The sequence below is a fragment of the Meles meles genome, chromosome 13 (assembly GCF_922984935.1).
Source record: "Meles meles chromosome 13, mMelMel3.1 paternal haplotype, whole genome shotgun sequence".
Classification (NCBI taxonomy): Eukaryota; Metazoa; Chordata; class Mammalia; order Carnivora; family Mustelidae; genus Meles; species Meles meles.
In genome coordinates this window covers 31,126,727-31,144,707 of record NC_060078.1, presented here as the reverse complement: position 1 = coordinate 31,144,707, position 17,981 = coordinate 31,126,727, and the positions used below count along the sequence as shown (strand labels likewise).

Here is a 17,981-nt window from a genome sequence, read left to right as displayed (position 1 = left end):
ATTCGAGAGACAGACAGTGAGAGAGAGCATGAGCGAGGAGAAAGTGAGAAGGAGAAGCAGACTCCCCGTGGAGTCGGGAGTCCGATGTGGGACTCGATCCCAGAACTTCAGGACCATGACCCGAGCCGAAGGCAGTCGCCCAACCGACTGAGCCACCCAGGCGCCCTTATTTATTTTTTTTAAGCCTTTTGATTCTTTTTATTACTCAAAACAGCTTCATTTTTTTTTATTTAGCTTTCTGACTCTGGGCTGGTGACTTCAACACTTTCACAACGGTTTTCTGCTCCTCGATAAGGAAAGCACGCTTGATCCTGTCACAAACACACTTGGCACATAGGGAACCACCGTAGGCCCTGGGGACATGTTTTTTCGTTTTAGACAACCTCATAAGCACTTTAGGTCTCACAGCACGAACTCCTCGAAGTCGGCCTGGGCACACGCCACATGCAGATTTTGGTGCTTTCCCTACCTTCTTGGTATAAAGGTAAACGATTCTACTACCCGGGGTTCGGGACAGCCTAGTTTTATTAGAGGCTGTATTGTAGGACAGCCTACGACGGTAGGTCAAACGCTGGACCATTCTGAATGCCTACGGACGCCGTCCCCGGAAGAGCTGCGGCAGCTCTTTAACCACTGGCCTTGGCCTTTGCCAACCCAGAGGATTCTTAGGAGGCCCATCCACTCCTCCTCACCAACCAGGGGCCGGCTTGCGAGATCCCTGTTGCTGTGGTGGCTGCCTGGGACGTGGTGGGTTTTAGCTCAGCTGCCAGGAGGGAGGGAGGCAGGGAAGTGAGGTCGCAGGTCTCAGAAAGCCTCCCTCCTCAGCAGTGATCTCCCTACACACCCACCTTTCACTCACCTGTCCTGCCCAGGCTGGTTTCTTTGGGGACAAACCCAAATGAGCTGGAACCTACTGTCACTCCCTTGGTCCCCTGCATCTGCCTGGTGGAGAGCTAATATAGCCAAGACACAGCCCTTAGGTCTGTGAGGCCCTTTATAATTTTACTCTGATATCTTACTGAGCCTTATCTAACAACCCCATGAGGTGGAGGGATGCAAGAAATCCAGGCCGTCCACTTTTGAAAGCCAAGAAGAACACAGGGAGGTGAAGGGGATCTCCCAAGTTCACAGAAAAATACCAAGGGGTGGCATGCAGGATGGAGCTTCCCCATCAGCAGTCCCCAAACAATCCCAAACTAAATACACCTCCTTGTCAAAACCATGCAAAAGCAACTTTAGGACAACTTCCTAAGCTAAGCTTTTCCTTCCAACCAAGTTATCCCCCACTAGCCCCTCTTATACGGAGTGACCACCACTGGGCCAGCTCTCAAGGCCATGTTTTCTGACTGCAAGGTCAGTGTTCTTTCCTGTCTGTGCCAGCAAAGGCTCCGTGGAAGATTGCGTGACCTGTGAGACAAGCATAGAGAGGGCTGGAATCTGATCTGGGGAGCAGGAAGCCTGGGGCTTTCTCCCTACCCAGCCACACCCCTTCCAGCTGTCCCTGGGGTTTTGAGCCTGGACTCCCCAGATTCCGAGGAGGCCCAGGGATGACCAGCTTTGATCTCCTTGTATTAGTCAAGACGATAGGCTGCAAGCAACAGAAACTGTTTCTGGCTAATTTAACCAATAATGCAAATTTATTGGAAGAGTAGGGGTGGATCATCCAACAGAAGGAAAAGCTGTGTTATCGAGACTCAGAGTCACATCTGAAGCAGAAGAGGTCTGATCAGCTATTCTTGGCCAGGAGCCAGTGCAGACTCCTGACTGACAATCTCTCTAAAGGGCCCACAGAGAGGGCTTGCTCCCTAAGGCCAGAAGGGGTAATGGGTGCCAGGTGAACCACAACCGCAAATGCCTGCCGTTCCCTTGAAACTGTGTGAATAACCAGTGCGCTTTTTTTTTTTAAGATTTTATTTATTTATTTGACAGACAGAGATCACAAGTAGGCAGAGAGGCAGGCAGAGAGAGAGAGAGGAAAGCAGGCTCCCCGCTGAGCAGAGAGCCCAATGTGGGGCTTGATCCCACGACCTTGAGATCATGACCTGAGCCGAAGGCAGAGGCTTTAACCCAGTGAGCCACCCAGGCGCCCACCAGTGCACTTTTTGAGAGAAGATGCAAAGCTGCCAAAGACTGTGGATTCTATCTGGACAGGGAGCATTCCTTGGCCTATCAGGACAAAGCTCTAGGAAAGCGTCTGTGAAGTGAATTCAGATGCATCAGAGAGTTTGGCGACTCCCACAATGCTGTAAGCACCTCAGAGGCAGGGACTTGGAAATTCAGTGGTTCTGTCCTTGGAAATCACCAGGGGAGCTTTTCAGAAAAATACCAGTGCTGGGACCCCTAGAGATTCTGATTCATTTGGGGGCAGGAGTTCTGTATTGTTAAAAGTCAGGTGATTCTGACTTGAGTCAGAGTTCAGAACCACTGATGAAGTCAGTTTAAAATCACACTTATCAGAGCTTCCTTCTGATTAGAAAGGTCAGAAAGCAAGTTAGCGAACAGGAAAATAAAAATCACTTGAAACCTCCCTGTGGATAAATAGTATTCTTCTTCTTCTTTTTTTTTTTTTTTTTTTTTGGTCATTTGTTCACACACACGTACACACCCTTTTATACAGAAACCAGATTTATAGGATATACTATTTTGTAGCTATTACAACCCAGGGTCAGTATTTCCTCCCACACCGTCAGATCTTGTCCCCTGGGAGAAGTCCCTAGAAGTGGAATGGCTGGATCCTGGAGCAGGTCCCCTCTCAGGGCGCTGGATGGATCTGCCCCAGCTGCCAAGGGTTGAGGGGCTTTGTGCCTCCACTCCCGTCCCCCCCCCCCCCCCCCCCCCGGGCACAGTCACCCCCTGGCCATCGCTGAGCACTTTTCTTCTCCGCCAATTTAATCGATGAAAAGGTTGTTCTTTTTTTTTTTTTAAGATTTTATTTTATTTATTTGACAGAGAGAGAGAGAGAGATCACAAGTAGGCAGAGAGGCAGGCAGAGAGAGAGGAGGAAGCAGGCTCCCCGCGGAGCAGAGAGCCCGATGCGGGGCTGGATCCCAGGACCCCGAGATCATGACCCGAGCCGAAGGCAGCGGCTCAATCCACTGAGCCACCCAGGCTCCCCGAAAATGTTGTTCTTTAAAATTGCCTTTCTTTGATCACAAATGAATTTAAACTTTTTGTCTTACGCGTTTATCAGCCATTTGTGCTGTTCTGTGTTGTAGTCTTCAGCAGGTCCCTGGCGCCTCTCTGTCCAGGTCGAGGTCCCCCAGGAGGCTCTCAGAAGTGGCTGTTGAATGGTGAGCCCCAGGTCTCTGGCCGGGTGTGGGGGTGGGGTGGGGGTGAAGCTCCCTGTGGTACCAGGAGAGATCAGCAGGTGGCGATAACGATGACTTTATTAGTGGGAATTGCTGAGAATTCCGGGAAGGAAATACCCAGCCTGATTCCGTGCTCAGGACCGTGGTTTTGGTGGTGTTTTCTCTCCTGCACATCTTTCGGGCTTGGCAGGGAGGCCCAGAGCAAGAGCATCATAAAGATCTCGTCCTCACAGTTGTGTTGTTGACACTGTTGATACTGTTGATTAGGAGCTGAAGTGCAACGGGGCACTGAGGTCTTCTCGCCCATCATCTCTTTGGCTCTCACCGCACCTCCTTTCGTTCGTGTGAGCTTATCCCCATCTTAACAGTGAGGACTCTGATTTCCAGAGAGGGGATATGCCCTGTGGTAGGTCCTAGCCAGGAACTGTGTGTTTCCATTTTCAAGATGGGGACCCTGAGTGCCCCCAGAGGGGGGATGGGTGTTTCAGTCCGTTGGGCAGGCTGTGACAAAACACTGTGGCGTGGGGGCTTCAAAACAACAGAAACCTGTTTCTCACAGTTCTGGAGGCTGGAAGGTCTAAGGTCAAGGTGCAAATTTGGTGTCTGGTGAGGCCACTTCCTGGTTCACACACAGCCCTCTTTCTGCTGTATCCACAGGGAGCTCCCTGGGGTCTCCTTCATAAAGGCGCTAATTCCATTCATGACAGCTCGCCAGTGGAATTTAACCTTGCCCCAAAGGCCCCTGTCTCCAAATACCATCCCACAGGGGAGTAGGTTTCAATTTGTGAATTTTGAGGGGACACAGAGTGGACACAGTCGGTTATCTGGAGGCACCAGGAAGGAGACAGGAAAGAGGACTGGGACTTGTGTGTCCACTATTTCCAGAGCCTTTGGTCCAAGCCCTTTGAATCTGTGGTTCTCAAACTGGAGTGTGCTATCAGAATCACCTGGGAGATGTGTTAAAGCAGTTGGGTTCAGGTTCCCTAGATCAGAGGTGAGGCCCGAGATCCTTTGATTTCTAAGTTCGCAGTGCAGATGATGCTGGCCGGGACCACCCGCGGAGGTATCAAGTTACCCCCATCTTCTCTCTGGCCCTGGGCTTTCCGTGGCCCAGGGCTTGCTTGCTCTCTGAGATCATCATAATGCCTTGGAGGCAACCATGATTATATCCTGAGACCTCCAGAAAGCTCCTAGGGTAGGGGAATGACTTAATTGGGTTCAGTGGATAACATTTTCACCAGCTTTAATGTATCCACAAGGGCCCTTGTCCAGAAAGGACAAGTCCAGGGTGTTAATGAGGTCTCTGGCTGCTGGTATGGCTCCGCTGGGGTGGGAGGGCTGCCTGCTCCCAACTCAGCTCACCCCAACCCAGGAGAGTTGCTAGGAATCCTCCCCAAGAAAGGAACATTCTGCAATGCTGCAACTGGCACCGGGGGGTGGGGGGTGGGGGGTGGGACAGACACTCAGCCCAGAGGAGTGTCTAGAGATGGGCAGGGTCGCTCCTGGGCACTTCTCAGGACAGAGTGCATAATATGAGCTCCCTAAGCAGTTCTCTGAGGCCAAGTGAAGAGCAGGGACAGAAAGACTGGAGTCTGGCCGGGCACACGCACAGATATCTTTGAATCATGGGGACCAATCCTGAGCTGTTCTGGAGCTCAGGAGGGGTGAGTTGCCCGGGGAAGCTCCCAACAGACTCCGGGATGGGGTTCCTTCCAGAGGAGCCCCTGAAGGCCTTCCAACACCAGCCATGTCACCCGTCACCTGGTTTCAGAGTCCATCTTCCCTTCCTTTTTCCCTTCACGCAAATATGTAGCCATCCACCAACCATATACTGAACCACTGACTATGGGCAGGCACTGATGAGACCCTGGGGATTCAGCTGCCAACTGCTCTTTAGGACGTGACTTTCAAAGGTGGGGAAGAAAGCTCAGTCAACCTGAAAACAAAGAAAATATTGATAGCTGGAGGAAAAGAAAGAAGACGCGGGGCACCTGGGTGGCTCAGTGGGTAAAAGCCTCTGCCTTCAGCTTAGGTCATGATCTCAGGGTCCTGGGATCGAGCCCCGAATCGGGCTCTCTGCTCAGCGGGGAGCCTACTTCCCTCTCCCTCTCTCTCTCTGCCTGCCTCTCTTCCTACCTGTGATCTCTGTCTGTCAAATAAATAAATAAAATCTTAAAAAAAAAAAAGAAGACGTTGTGAGAGATAATAAATAGGAGGGCACCTACTTGAAATAGAGCAACTGTGTCAGGCTTCTCTCTGAGAAGACAGCCTAGTCTAAGCCGAGGGCTAAAGGGGAGAAAGAGACAGGAGCAATAGAAAGGGGTAAAATCTTTGGGGCCGGAGAAAGTAGGAGCATGTAGGAGCCAGCTCAAGGTGTCCAGAGTGGAGTGGGCAAATGGGCATGTGGCAGGGGTGAGGTCAGAGGCAGCAGCAGGAATCAGAGCACAGAACGTCTGGGCAGTCGAAGTCAGAGCTTGGACAGTGAGGGTTCTAGGCCATAATCCTCAGTGGCTGCTGCCAAAACCATTGGTGAACAGCTAATGGGATCACCTCCATCGGAAGAGCATGTGACCCTTGATTTCAGGTTTGTGAGTTGTAGTCCCACGTTGGGTACAGAGATTATTACAAGTAAATGAACAACCTTGTAAAAAAATTTTCCAGCGATCAGGGAATTTGTAAGCTGGATGCTGGGCAATTGATAATATGAGACATCATTGTCAATTTTGTTAGGTGGAACACTGATACTCCAGTTCTGTGAAGGTTTTTTTAGTCCTATCTTTTAGCGATACGAACTGAAATGTTGACGGATGAAAGGAGGTGATGTGTTATTCCAAAGAGAGGTGGGGGTTAGGGTGAAACCAGATTAGCCTCGGACTGAATGAAGGTAGAGGATGTATGCGTGGGAGGTCTTTATACTCTTCTGTCTTGTAATAGCTCATTAAGCTGCATACTCTTGTGTATGTCCACGATACCATTCTCTCTTGTCCACACTTGACATCTTCCGTAGTAACAGAAAGGCGTTCGGGGGCAACAGGATGCCCGCGAGCGGCTAAGCAGGGAGCCGGCACCTTTGCTCTCACTGTGGCCCAGAAGCCCGCAGCATCTCCACCTCCCCCCGCAGGCCCTCCACCTGCTCCCCCCCTCCCCTGTGCCTCTGCTGCTCCTGCTGGGCCCTCCAGCCCTGGTCATGCCAGCTCCTTGGCCCCAGAGCGTCTCTAGCCTCCAGATCCCAAGCCTCCCGTGGGTCTCCAGGCTAGTGGCTGAGCTCTGGATGTGACAAAAGACTCTTCATCCCCTGGAACAGGCTACATCCAGTCCCAGAGGAAGGCGGGAGGAGAGTTTATGAGACGACATCATGAGTCACCACATCTAATGGCTTCCCAGAGGAGCTGTGGTCAGACCTGGAACTGTTCCTTCCCACAGGTGGCTGGGTAGGCACCTCCTAAAGCCTGGATTGGATCCAGAGACACACGGAGTGGGACCACCTCGGAGACATACTCCCGAGCTGCCAGCAGAATGTAGAAGAACCCCTCTGATCTCAGTTCTCCTATTTCAAATGGGGCCCATGCCTCACAGGTTTCCCTCAGGGGGTAATTGGGAGGGTTAGATAAAATAATGCATCTGTAAGTGTTTTGTTAAAGGCTGAATGCAGCTATAGATACCGTGGTGGGAGAGAGTGAAGGATGCATGGCAGCCCTAGCTTTGGATGGTCTTCTGGTAAATTTCGTGTGTGCCTTTGCTCCTTACCCAGGTTCAGAGTCCTCTTCCATTAGCCCTTCCTTTGCTGCCTTCTTGCCTTTCCCAGCTAAAGTTCTGTGGAGGAGATGAGGAGGGACAACAAAGATTTTGAGGGTATAATAGTCAGGAGACTATTTCAGGAGAAAACAGGTGGTGCGCTCACAAGAGTTTAAGAGAGGGACTTTACAGGGGAGACGGGCGGGGGGAGGGGGTGAGAACCAGCAAGCGTTGGGCAAGGACTGGGACTGGCAATCACAGGAAGCTGTGGTGCAAGGAGAGAACACGGTGTCGCTCTGGCCCCAGAAGAGCTGGAGTCATGGGATAGGGTCACCTAACAGGAGCTATATCTGTAAAGACAGCCCCACAGGCAGAACTGGGCCCGGCAGGGAGGGAGTCAGGAGACAAATGCCCTGATGTCTCTCTTTTCCCGTCCTTCAAGCTCCTTCAGTGCTTTCCATTGGCTGAACCGGGTCAGAAACCAGACGGCAAGGGATCCTGGCCAATGTACTTCTTAGAAGTCAGCCTCTGGGGCAGAGAGCGGGCTAACAAGGACGGAGCCCAGATGGGGCAGCAGGGTGGGCCTTATGGGAATGGAGAAGAACCAGCATTGGGAAACGAGTTCTGGACAGGATGAGGCAAAGGTATTATGAGATCAGGGTTTGGGTGCTGTGGGTTGAAAGTGCATTCAGTGGCTGTTGGAGTTGAGCCCCAAATTGGGGTACTGGGGCATGGTCGGGATTTGGACCATAGGACCGTCTCACCAGGGGCAAGAAGTCAGTCATCTCTTCTTTGCCTATGATCCTGACCAGTGTGGTCCTTTGCTTCTAGGGGAGCCCTCCCAGCCTCCGAACAGCAGCTGGCCTCCAAGCCAGAACACAAGTCAGGCCAAGGCCACCCCAGATGCAAATCTCACCTTCTCCTCCTACTACCAGCACTCTTCCCCAGTGGCAGCCATGTTCATTGTGGCCTACGTGCTCATCTTCCTCCTCTGCATGGTGGGCAATGCCCTGGTCTGCTTCATCGTGCTCAAGAACAGGCACATGCGCACCGTCACCAACATGTTCATCCTCAACCTGGCCGTCAGCGACCTGCTGGTGGGCGTCTTCTGCATGCCCACTACCCTCATGGACAATCTCGTCACTGGTGAGCGGAGGCGAGGGAGGGAGGCAGCGGGAGTCCCCACCGCCCCCGAAATCATTGCTTGGCCTGGTCTCTTGGCCAAGATGTCATTGTCTCAAACTCCCCAGACAGTCTTGTGGCTGAGGGATTAGGTTAGAAATAACAGATACAATGAATGAATTATTCTCTTCATGGCAGTTGTATGACGTACTCTTCCATCGTTAACTAATCCTCCTACCAATCCAATGAATTATGTGTTATTATTATCCTGATTTTAAGGGATGGGGAAACTAATGCTCAGAGTGATGAGGGACAGGTCTGTAGTTACACAGCTAAGTGTCCAGTCCCATGTCCTCACACCCATATTTCTAACCACTACACCATTCAGTCTTACTCTCCTGGGTAGCTCCTCTGGGCAGAGCTAGAACCCACAGGTTTCCTCTGAACATGGACCTAATAATCCACTTATTTGAGTTGTTCTCCAACCAAAGAGAGTTCGGTCCTACAGGTAATGAGCTCCCTGTCACTGGGAGTGTCCAACTAGAGACTGGCTGGCCATTCAGCAGTGACTTGGTAGAAGGAATTCAAGCAGAACTAGACCACTTAACCCCTAAATTCCTGCCTGTTCATCCTGCAAGTGTCAGAAGGCTCACACTGTCCTCTCCTCTCTCTCATGTGATTTATACTTTCTTGTTTCAGAATAAGGTTACTCAGACCCTGAGACTCTAGTTGGGGAAGGACTGGTTTCCAGAGCCATGGAGATGCCTAGAGAGCTTGAGGGCTCTGAGCTCTGAGCACCCGGGAGCTCCGCTCCAGAGCCTGGATTGCTCCAGTGGGAGTGACTTACCTGACTTTGGGGCAGGGGCGTCACAGCCTGGGCTTTTGTAGATTTCAGGATCCAGGAAGTAGAGACAGAGCCCTCAGCTTTCCCTTGAGTGTGCTGGCTCTGTCTGGAGGGACCTTCACTCCCAGCTGGATCTCAGGTTCCGCCAGCGCTGCTGAACATAAACTGTTCATCCTTCTCCTTCCCAGCTCGCCTAGACCTACACATAGGCGTGCACGCACATACACGCAGAGGTGCACAGCCTAGAGGCACGCACATAAACGTGCACCAGTTAACAATGACACCGCGAAGCCACTAGCTGGTTACAGTGGTGTCTGCCAGCCTTTTTCACCCGTCTACGTTTAAAAAATTGTTGGAATAACACATTCACATGGTTCAACTGTCAAAAACTATCAAAAGGTTTCCAGAGAAAAATGTGGCTTCTGTCCCTGTCCTCTGGCCTCCCAGCTTCTCTCCCAGGAGGAAATCAATATGGCCAATTTCTGTGTCACTTTCCAAAAGTATCTTTTCTTAAGACTTTATTTATTTGTTTGATGGAGAGAGAGAGCTCGAACAAGCAGGGGCAGTGGCAGGGAGAGGGAGAAGCAGGCTCCCCGCTGAGCAGGGAACCTAATGCAGGACTCGATCCCAGGACCCTGGGATCATGACTGGAGCCGAAGGCAGATGCTTAACTGACTGAGCCACCCAGGTGCCCCTCTTTCTAAAAGTACTTTTATGCAAGAACAAGCAAATTAAGGACACACTGGCTTCCAAAACAGTCAGTTCTGCATCTTTACCTTTTTTTCCAGCTTAAAAATATAGTGTGTAGATTGTAAATAGGATTCATTAAAATCAGTTTACATGGAGTTATTCCATATTGATAAATAAAAGAGTTTTTCGTTCTTTCTGCCACTGCCTGGCATTCCCTTGTATGGACGTACTGTAACTTGTTTAGCCAGTCTCTTTCTAATGGGTATCTAGGGTATTTTTAGTGGAATCTTCTGCAATAGAACAAACATTTGTACAGCTAGCTTTTCTTTCCTTTTCTCTTTTCTTTTTTGGAATGAAGGTGCAAAAGGTTGAATTATTTACATCTGCTGCTCCCGGTGCTATGTAACTTCATTCCGTTGTAAAGACCCTCATTTATTTTTTATCCCTTCCCTTCTGTGGCCCTACCCGACTACATATTCCCTTCCCTGCCCTCTAGGCAAACCTTCTACTCAACATAACGTATGTCTTTTTACTTGTATGCCTTCTTACAAATTGTGCATTGCAAATGTGTGCGCATTTTACATTGAAATATTTTTGTCCAGGTACAATTTAATATGCACACGAATCCTCCTTCTTTAGTGGACAGTTCCACAGGTGTCGAGGGCCATACACAGTCATGGTGCTACCACCACGGTCAAGATAAAGAACAAGGTCATCCCCTGCCCCCACCCCCCAGCTACTCCCTTGTCATTTTTCTGCGTCAGGGTTGCCCTAGTTATTCTTGTGGGTCTATTGTTAATTTGATGGTGTGGTTTGGTGTTACAGAACTCATTCTTTTTCCGACCTTTGCCACTAAGGCTTCTATTTACTTTGCCCTGCGGACATCTCACCTGCTAAGAGCTCCCTGCTATGCTCCTGGGTTGGGGGGTGCTTCTGCCCCATTCTACCCTCTGGTCTCCCAGGGATGGACACCCCGTGGCCTCTACTCTGTGGTGGGCTAGAGCCAGGTGCCTGGGTCAGTGACGTAATGGTGGTAGTAGGAACTTGGCCATGTGGGGAGGTATTGGACCTGACAAATGCTATAAATCAGAGGGTTTTAAAATTTTTAATATAATTTTTTTAAGAGCTGATTTGCCAGCACACCACTGCCTCCGACTCTCCAGCACTATGAACAGTTGGACTATGGCGGAATGTGTCTGGGATATGAACTTGGGAGAGGACTTGCCGAATCAGGGCATTTGCACATCCCCTGCTTTTCCAAAACAGAATCAGATGCTCTTCATGGTGATGTGGGCTTTCATGATGTTCCCCAGCACCCACACCAAACTCTCACACTCACCCGTAGTGATTCAGGGGCAAAGAGATGGGAAACCAATTAACTCATCACCCCTCAGCTCTCTCATCTGTGAACAGGAGGTCACATTAGGGTTGTTGGGAGGATGGAACGAGACAGTGCCTGGCACTCAGCAACCATGCAGGCAGAAAGGTAACTGGGGGTGGCTGTTGGGGAAGTGGGGGACCAGCCTTGGGAGAGGGCTCCTGTGGCCAGGTACAACAGAGAGAATAGATGGGACCCCCAGACCTACAGGGGCAGAGACAGCGGGCAGTGACTAACACATGGCCTCAAGGAACCAAGATATGGATCTGGCTTTCTGTCCGGAGGCCAAGTCCTGGACTCTGTCTGGACAGAGCAAAAGCCTGGGAATCAGAGCAAGACATGGTTGCGGGCAGTGGGGGTGGGGGCAGGTGTAGATCTGCTTGTGTCTCTCCCACCTGGGAGTCAGGCTCACTCAGTCCCAGTGGTTCTCAACTCTGGCCGCCACTCAGATCCCCTGCATATATCTGAAAAGTACTGATGTCCGGTCCCACCGCTGGAGATGCTGATTGTAACTGGTCTGGCATGGTCAGGGCACTGGCTGTTTTCAAAGCCCTCAGGTGATTCTAGTGAGTGGCCAGGGTTGAGAACTGCTGGCCTAGAATTTGAGGCAGGACTATGGGAGCAGAAAGCCAGACTAGGCCTGGCTGGGTACAGAGCTCCTGGAGAGAAATCACTAGTCAATATAAAGATGGTCTCTCTAACAGTGAGAACTGACCACAGTGGTATAGGCTGGTCAGTTTGTTGCTTCTGGAAGTGCGTAAGCAGAGGATGACCACCTAGCAGGACACGGAGGAAAGATCGGAGCCACAGAGGGGACTGGCCTCAATGGCCCAAGGTCTCCAGCTCTTTGTGGATGAGACACTCATTCTGTCGTGGACTCTGTCATTGCAGGGTGGCCCTTTGACAACGCCACGTGCAAGATGAGTGGCTTGGTGCAGGGCATGTCCGTGTCGGCGTCTGTGTTCACACTGGTGGCCATTGCTGTGGAAAGGTGAGAGGGCTCCTGGCCGGGTCATCCTCGGCCGACAGGGGCCCAGCACTAGGAAGAGCCACCGTCTCCACTGTTGTGCCGACCAGGAGGCTGGGGCTGAACCGTGAACCATAAAGGGAAGGGCTGTGGGGCTGGCTGCCCTCTACACTTGGGGGACCTGCAAAGAATACCACCACCTTCGTCTAGAAGGCTAGGAGGCAGCTCCTGTGAAGGTTTACTAGGGATTCCTGGGTCCTCCGAGAGCTTGAAGGCAGTCCTTGTTTCCTGAGCATAGGAATCTTGCCACCCATGAGTCTGAGCAAGGAAAATCAGTTTCAGGGTTGGGGTGCGGGGGTGCGGTCAGAGTGTGGCCCTGCTCCTTCACCGCCCTTCCCCACTCCTCCCAAGCCCGCTTGCAGCCTCCTTGCTGGTCCCTGGCAGCTCAGGCCTTCCTAGCTCTCCATCTACACCTTACCTCAAGCTACTTCTGGTCTCTTCCAGCCCCTGATTGCATCGGATTCTCTGATTAGCATGAATGGGCTAATGGAATGGAGCCAGGGGCCAAGGAAGCTTCGCAAACGATAAAACTGACTCAAATGCATGGCATAGGTCCTCCTGCCCTCATCCACCTCCGTGAGCTCTCGCACTAAGGTTTCCTCTGGGCATTTTTCCCCAGAGCATGGGAGGCAGGCAAGGATGCTGGCCGCCCGTCATGTAGAGTCGGCCCCTGAACACCAGGGGTTTTCTGGAGAATCCCTGAACAGCTAGCAATGTTCTTTGATGCACTTACCTAATCAGCCTACGGGAGGACAGAATGTGCAGGCTGATCCGTTTGCTAGCTGCCAGCTAATCAGTTTACGCCCCCGAGGTGCACAGACAGGATTGTTTCCCATGCCTTCTGCAGTTCTTGCCCCCACCCCCCATGGTTTTGCCTTTGTTCCTCAATACCGACTCCTTTGCAGGTGAGAACCAACTTGCTTGCCAAAGAACCTAAACTTCCTGAGCTGCCCTTGGAAGCTGCCCACGGTGCCCACACACTGCCAGCGCGCACTAGGGGTAGCTTCCCCCACCCCCGCACCCTTCTTGGGGGTGGGGAGACAGGGACCCTGGGGCTGGTGGCGAGCTGGCTTCTCTTTCCTCCCTGCCCTCAGGTTCCGCTGCATCGTGCACCCTTTCCGCGAGAAGCTGACCGTGCGCAAGGCGCTGGTCGCCATCGCGGTCATCTGGGCCCTGGCCCTGCTCATCATGTGTCCCTCGGCCGTCACGCTGACTGTCACGCGCGAGGAGCACCACTTTATGGTGGACGCCCGCAACCGCTCCTACCCGCTCTACTCGTGCTGGGAGGCCTGGCCCCAGAAGGGCATGCGCCGGGTCTACACCACCGTGCTCTTCTCGCACATCTACCTGGCCCCGCTGGCGCTCATCGTGCTCATGTACGCGCGTATCGCCCGCAAGCTCTGCAAGGCCTCGGGGCCCGCGCGGGCTGGCGGGGAGGCGGCGCCCCAAGGCCGCCCGGGGGCCCGGCGCAGGGCCAGGGTGGTGCACATGCTGGTCATGGTGGCGCTGGTCTTCACGCTGTCCTGGCTGCCGCTCTGGGCGCTGCTGCTGCTCATCGACTACGGGCAGCTCAGCGAGCGGCAGCTGCATCTGGTCACCGTCTACGCCTTCCCCTTCGCGCACTGGTTGGCCTTCTTCAACAGCAGCGCCAACCCCATCATCTACGGCTACTTCAACGAGAATTTCCGCCGCGGCTTCCAGGCCGCCTTCCGCGCGCAGCTCTGCCTGCCGCCGTGGGCCGGCCCCAGGGAGGCCTACTCCCAGCCGCCGCCCGGGGAGCTCCTGCGCCCCCGGCTCTCCGCGGAGGGGCAGCCCAGCGACTCGGGCTTGCCCTCTGAGTCCGGCCAGAGCAGCGGGGCAGCCCGCTCTGGCCGCCTCCCCCTGCGCGGGGGCCGGGTGGCCCACCATGGGTTGGCCGGGGAAGGTCCTGGCTGTGGCCACCTGCCCCTCACCATACCTGCATGGGATTTCTGAATGGTACTGGGAGGGCGGGCCTTTGATCCTGGGGTGGGGGACCCCCGAGGGGACGGGGTGGGGTGCCTAGACAGGATAGCAAGTGGGTAGTGGGGGGAGGCGGAGCCGCATGCCTCCTTCTCCCCTGCAGGGCGGTGGCAGCGGCTAGAGCAATCTGGTCTACTGCTTTCCACTTCGAGGGAGGAAGGAGCCGACTTCCCAGCAAACCCTTCCTCACGTGGCAGACTCCGCACACACCCTCTCGCTGAACCCTCACAACGCTTTGGAAGTAGGTCTTCTTTCCCCTTCTATGGATGCGAAACTGAGGACCCTGAGAGGAGAAACTGAGAGGAGGTGTGGCAGGCCTGAGCTCTCAGCGGGAGAATCTCGCTGGAGCCTGAAGCCAGGGCCTGGAGGGACATCTCCAGCCGTCTCCAGGAGGGCCCCGTTAAGGGGTGGGGGGGCACACTGAAATGGGTGAATTCTAGAGACATGGCTGGGAAGGAGCAACAAGAAAGTTGTTCTGCCCATTTGTTCATGCCCTGGAGTCCCTTATGTGTTACCCAAGCACCTCTGCTCCTGCCCACTCCCTGGAGATTTGTTCCAAGTCGTGTTCTGAGCCATTCTCTTTTTCCCAGAGCCCTACAATGGGACATCACATCTGAGCAGCTGCACAGGAAGTGTCCTTTGCAGACACTCTGGGTCTTGCCCTTTGGGTCCCAGCCCAGAGGAGAGAAGAGGGGGTGCTGTCCTCCCTCCTCTCCTCATAGGGCCCCCTGCCATCACCCAGCACCCCCCCTCCGAACTTTCAAGGTGACAGACAGATGTCAGGCCACATGGAGGCCTCTGTTTACTCACTCACGGATGGGAGGAAGGGAAAGAACAGTACCTACTTTCTGCTTCTGGAAATACATCAGCCCACTGGAGCTGGGAGCACAAAGCCTTCCCGTGCTGCCCGGGCCTGCCAAAAAAGCTGTACTAGGTCATAATTCATATATTTGGCTGTTATTTTTCTTTTTAAAAATCAATCAATGGCTGTGCCTGCCCATTCAGAGATTGGATCTGAATGGTAACAAGCATGACTTTATGCTTTCATGAAAGGGTGAGGCCTTGCGGGTATGTGCAGAATGTTTGGTTTTTTGTGCATGTTTTAAAATATACACAACATAAAACTTACCATTGTTAACATTTCTAAGTGTGCGATTCAGTGGCTATAAGTGCATTCACGCTGATGTGGAACTATCACCACTGTAGATTTCCAGAAATTTTTTTAACATCCCACACTCCAACTGTGGACCCAGTGAACACAAACTCTCCATTCCTCCAGGCTTCTGGTAGCCACCATTCTACTTTCTGTGTCAATGAACTTGACTACACTAGGTCCCTCACCGAAGTGGAATCAAACAGTATTTGTCTTTTTGTGACTGGCTTATTTCACTGAGCAGAATGTCTTCGCAATTCAGCTGTATTGCAGCATATGCCAGAATTTTCTTTTATTTAGGGCTGGATAACATTACGTTGATGTATATGCTGCATTTGGTTTAGCCATTCTTCCACTGGTGGGCATGTGGGTTATATCCTCATGTTGATTATTGTGAATAATATGCAGAGTTTTAAGATATTAGAAGAAGTTCCTGAAAATAATGCCTGTGTGACCCTAAGGACAGAGACCCCAGGTTAGAAACTTAGGATCGCTCCCAACTCAGCATTGATGTGTGACAAAGCAGAGGTCAAGGAAGCTGTGCTTTGTCTCACTTCCCTGTGCCCACCCCGCTGTTCTGAGCTTCTGCTGGGCTTTACTTCTTCACCAGAGTGGCTGGAAAATTGTATGTTCCCTCTGTGGGATGAAAGCTTATAAAGTTATTTTTGTAACTATAGCTTTATTATCTTTACCGGAATCCTCCGTCCCCATACCTGGACCCTGTCAGGAGTCTTGTCCAGTTATCCCAAGGACACAGTAAACAACGCAGACTTCTCCTGAAGTGCCATCCTTCGCCTATGGGCTGGTTGGGTCTCCTAAGGTGACTGCCCTTTCATAAGCGGAAAGTCTGAAGACGAATTGGATGTGTGATGGGTGAAAAGGGCCAGAGACCTGTTGACACTGAGCACCCCCAGTTCTGAGGACTCTTGGAGGGACTCCGTGTCCCGTCCTGCCATGTGCAGCATGAGGGGACATTCTAAGCAGGGGTCTTCATGGATGAATGGCCTCTTGACTTCCCCAAGGCCATGCAACCTTCAACAGACCAGCGTGAGCTGGAGGCAGGCGTCTGGTTGGGACCCCACAAACCACAGTCTGCCCGACCCTATGCTGAGGACTTTCTCTTGGGGCCTGGAAGATGCATGAGTTGATTTGGGCTGGAATGGAGGGCGGAGCTGGCAAAGGAAGACGAGAGCCCCCTATCATTAGTCTACTGTGTATTCATCCAGAAACCCAGGTGAGAGCCAAACCAAGAGCTGGGCGGACAAAGCATTGCTATTAAGCTCTGTACCTTTTTGCATCCGTTTCCTCAGCTCACCCCTGAGAAGTGCCACTGCTGAAAGATAGATGAGAAGGAGGTAACCCAAATGGGCTTCATTACAAGCAAACAATGTTCAATCGACAATAGGTTCCTTGTGGAATAACCCAATTATTTATGTTTACGGCATTTTATTGTTGGTTTTTTCTCTCTCGACACAAACGCTCCATAATCATTGTGGAAATTTTACAACATTTAGATAAGCAAAGAGAAGAAAATAAAAAGCACCCAAATGCCATCACCAGAGATAAGCATAGAGTCATTTGCTGTACATAGATATCCGTATGTTTTAAAATTTTGTACAGCTTTATTAAGGCATAATTTGCATACCACAAAGTTCCCCCATCTGATCTGCACACTTTGGTGAGTTTTGGCTATTGTGTACAATTGTGTAAGCACCACCACACCCAAGATATTCCAAGATATTCCCTTGTGCCTAACTGCAGTCAACCCTCTTCCCCACTCCCGGCCCCAGCACCCACCCATCTGATTTCAAAATGTCGTGTACATGAACCCACCCAGTGTGTAGCTTTTTGAGTCTGGTTTTTTCCAGTTAGCATCATGTTCTTGAGACTGATCCGTGTTGTGTGTATCGGTCCTTTGTTCTTTTTATTGCTGAATAGTACTCCCGTGTATGGCTATGTCACATTTTATTTCTCTGATCATCAGTTGATGGACATTTGGGTTGTTATTCAGGTATGACTTTATGAATTATGAATAATGCTGCTATAAACGAATTCATGTAAACGTCCTTAGAGTCAATGTGTTTTCAGTTTTCTTGGGCGTGGGTTTGCTGGGTTGTGTGGTTAATGTATAGTTTAACCACATAAACAACCATCAAGGTATTGTCCGAAGTTGCTGCACCATTTTGCACTCCCGTCAGCAGTGGACGAATGTTCCAGTTGTTCTCGCCAACGCTTAGTTGTACTAGTCTTGAAAAAATGTCCCCAAGGACTAGTGATGCCGGGCATCTTTTAATAGGCTCATTGGTCATTTGTACATCTTTCATTATAAATGTTTCCAAATGTGATTATATTGTAGAGACTATAGTACAATTTGCCCTAAATCTAAGAGGAACTTATCACTAATAGATTATTATTTTCTTAGAGGGGGGAGCGGCAGGGGGAGAGGCGGAGAGACACAGAAACTTAAGCAGGCTCCACGACCAGTGTGGAACCCAATGTGAAACCCAATGTGGGGTTTGATCTCACAGCCCTGAGATCATGACCTGAGCTAAAATCAAGAGTCGGGCACTTAACGGACTGAGCAGCCCAGGCGCCCCCTACTAATAGATGATTTTTAAGCCCATCAAGAATGGGTTTAAAGCAAGATAAGTAGACAGAACAGGTGCGAGGAGGGGATTAGGGGATTAGGAATGGCCTCTCTGGGAAGGTGACATTTGTGTACA

The 17,981-nt window shown here is 51.5% G+C and overlaps 2 protein-coding genes across 2 annotated transcripts; one reads left to right on the top strand and one right to left on the bottom strand.

Moving 5' to 3' along the window:
* Window positions 1–226: 226 nt before the first annotated feature.
* On the bottom strand, window positions 227–614 carry LOC123955485 (60S ribosomal protein L34-like). Its single transcript, XM_046027593.1, has one exon. It carries the CDS (start codon window positions 578–580, stop codon window positions 227–229), a length of 354 nt encoding a protein of 117 aa, XP_045883549.1. The 5' UTR covers window positions 581–614.
* Window positions 615–4,933: 4,319 nt separating this feature from the next.
* On the top strand, window positions 4,934–14,078 carry NPFFR1 (neuropeptide FF receptor 1). The gene is made up of 6 exons (XM_046026582.1): window positions 4,934–4,972; window positions 6,430–6,548; window positions 7,120–7,160; window positions 7,875–8,189; window positions 11,969–12,068; window positions 13,199–14,078. Exons 1-6 carry the CDS (start codon window positions 4,934–4,936, stop codon window positions 14,076–14,078), a joined length of 1,494 nt encoding a protein of 497 aa, XP_045882538.1.
* The last annotated feature ends 3,903 nt before the right edge of the window (window positions 14,079–17,981 follow it).

Bases quoted from the DNA above. Each gene is read 5' to 3' on its own strand.
- LOC123955485 (XM_046027593.1), bottom strand. From the start codon at position 580: ATGGTCCAGCGTTTGACCTACCGTCGTAGGCTGTCCTACAATACAGCC.
- NPFFR1 (XM_046026582.1), top strand. From the start codon at position 4,934: ATGGGGACCAATCCTGAGCTGTTCTGGAGCTCAGGAGGG. The intron at 7,161-7,874 runs GTATAATAGTCA...CTTTGCTTCTAG, and splicing joins GGACAACAAAGATTTTGAGG to GGGAGCCCTCCCAGCCTCCG. The intron at 12,069-13,198 runs GTGAGAGGGCTC...CCCTGCCCTCAG, and splicing joins GTGGCCATTGCTGTGGAAAG to GTTCCGCTGCATCGTGCACC.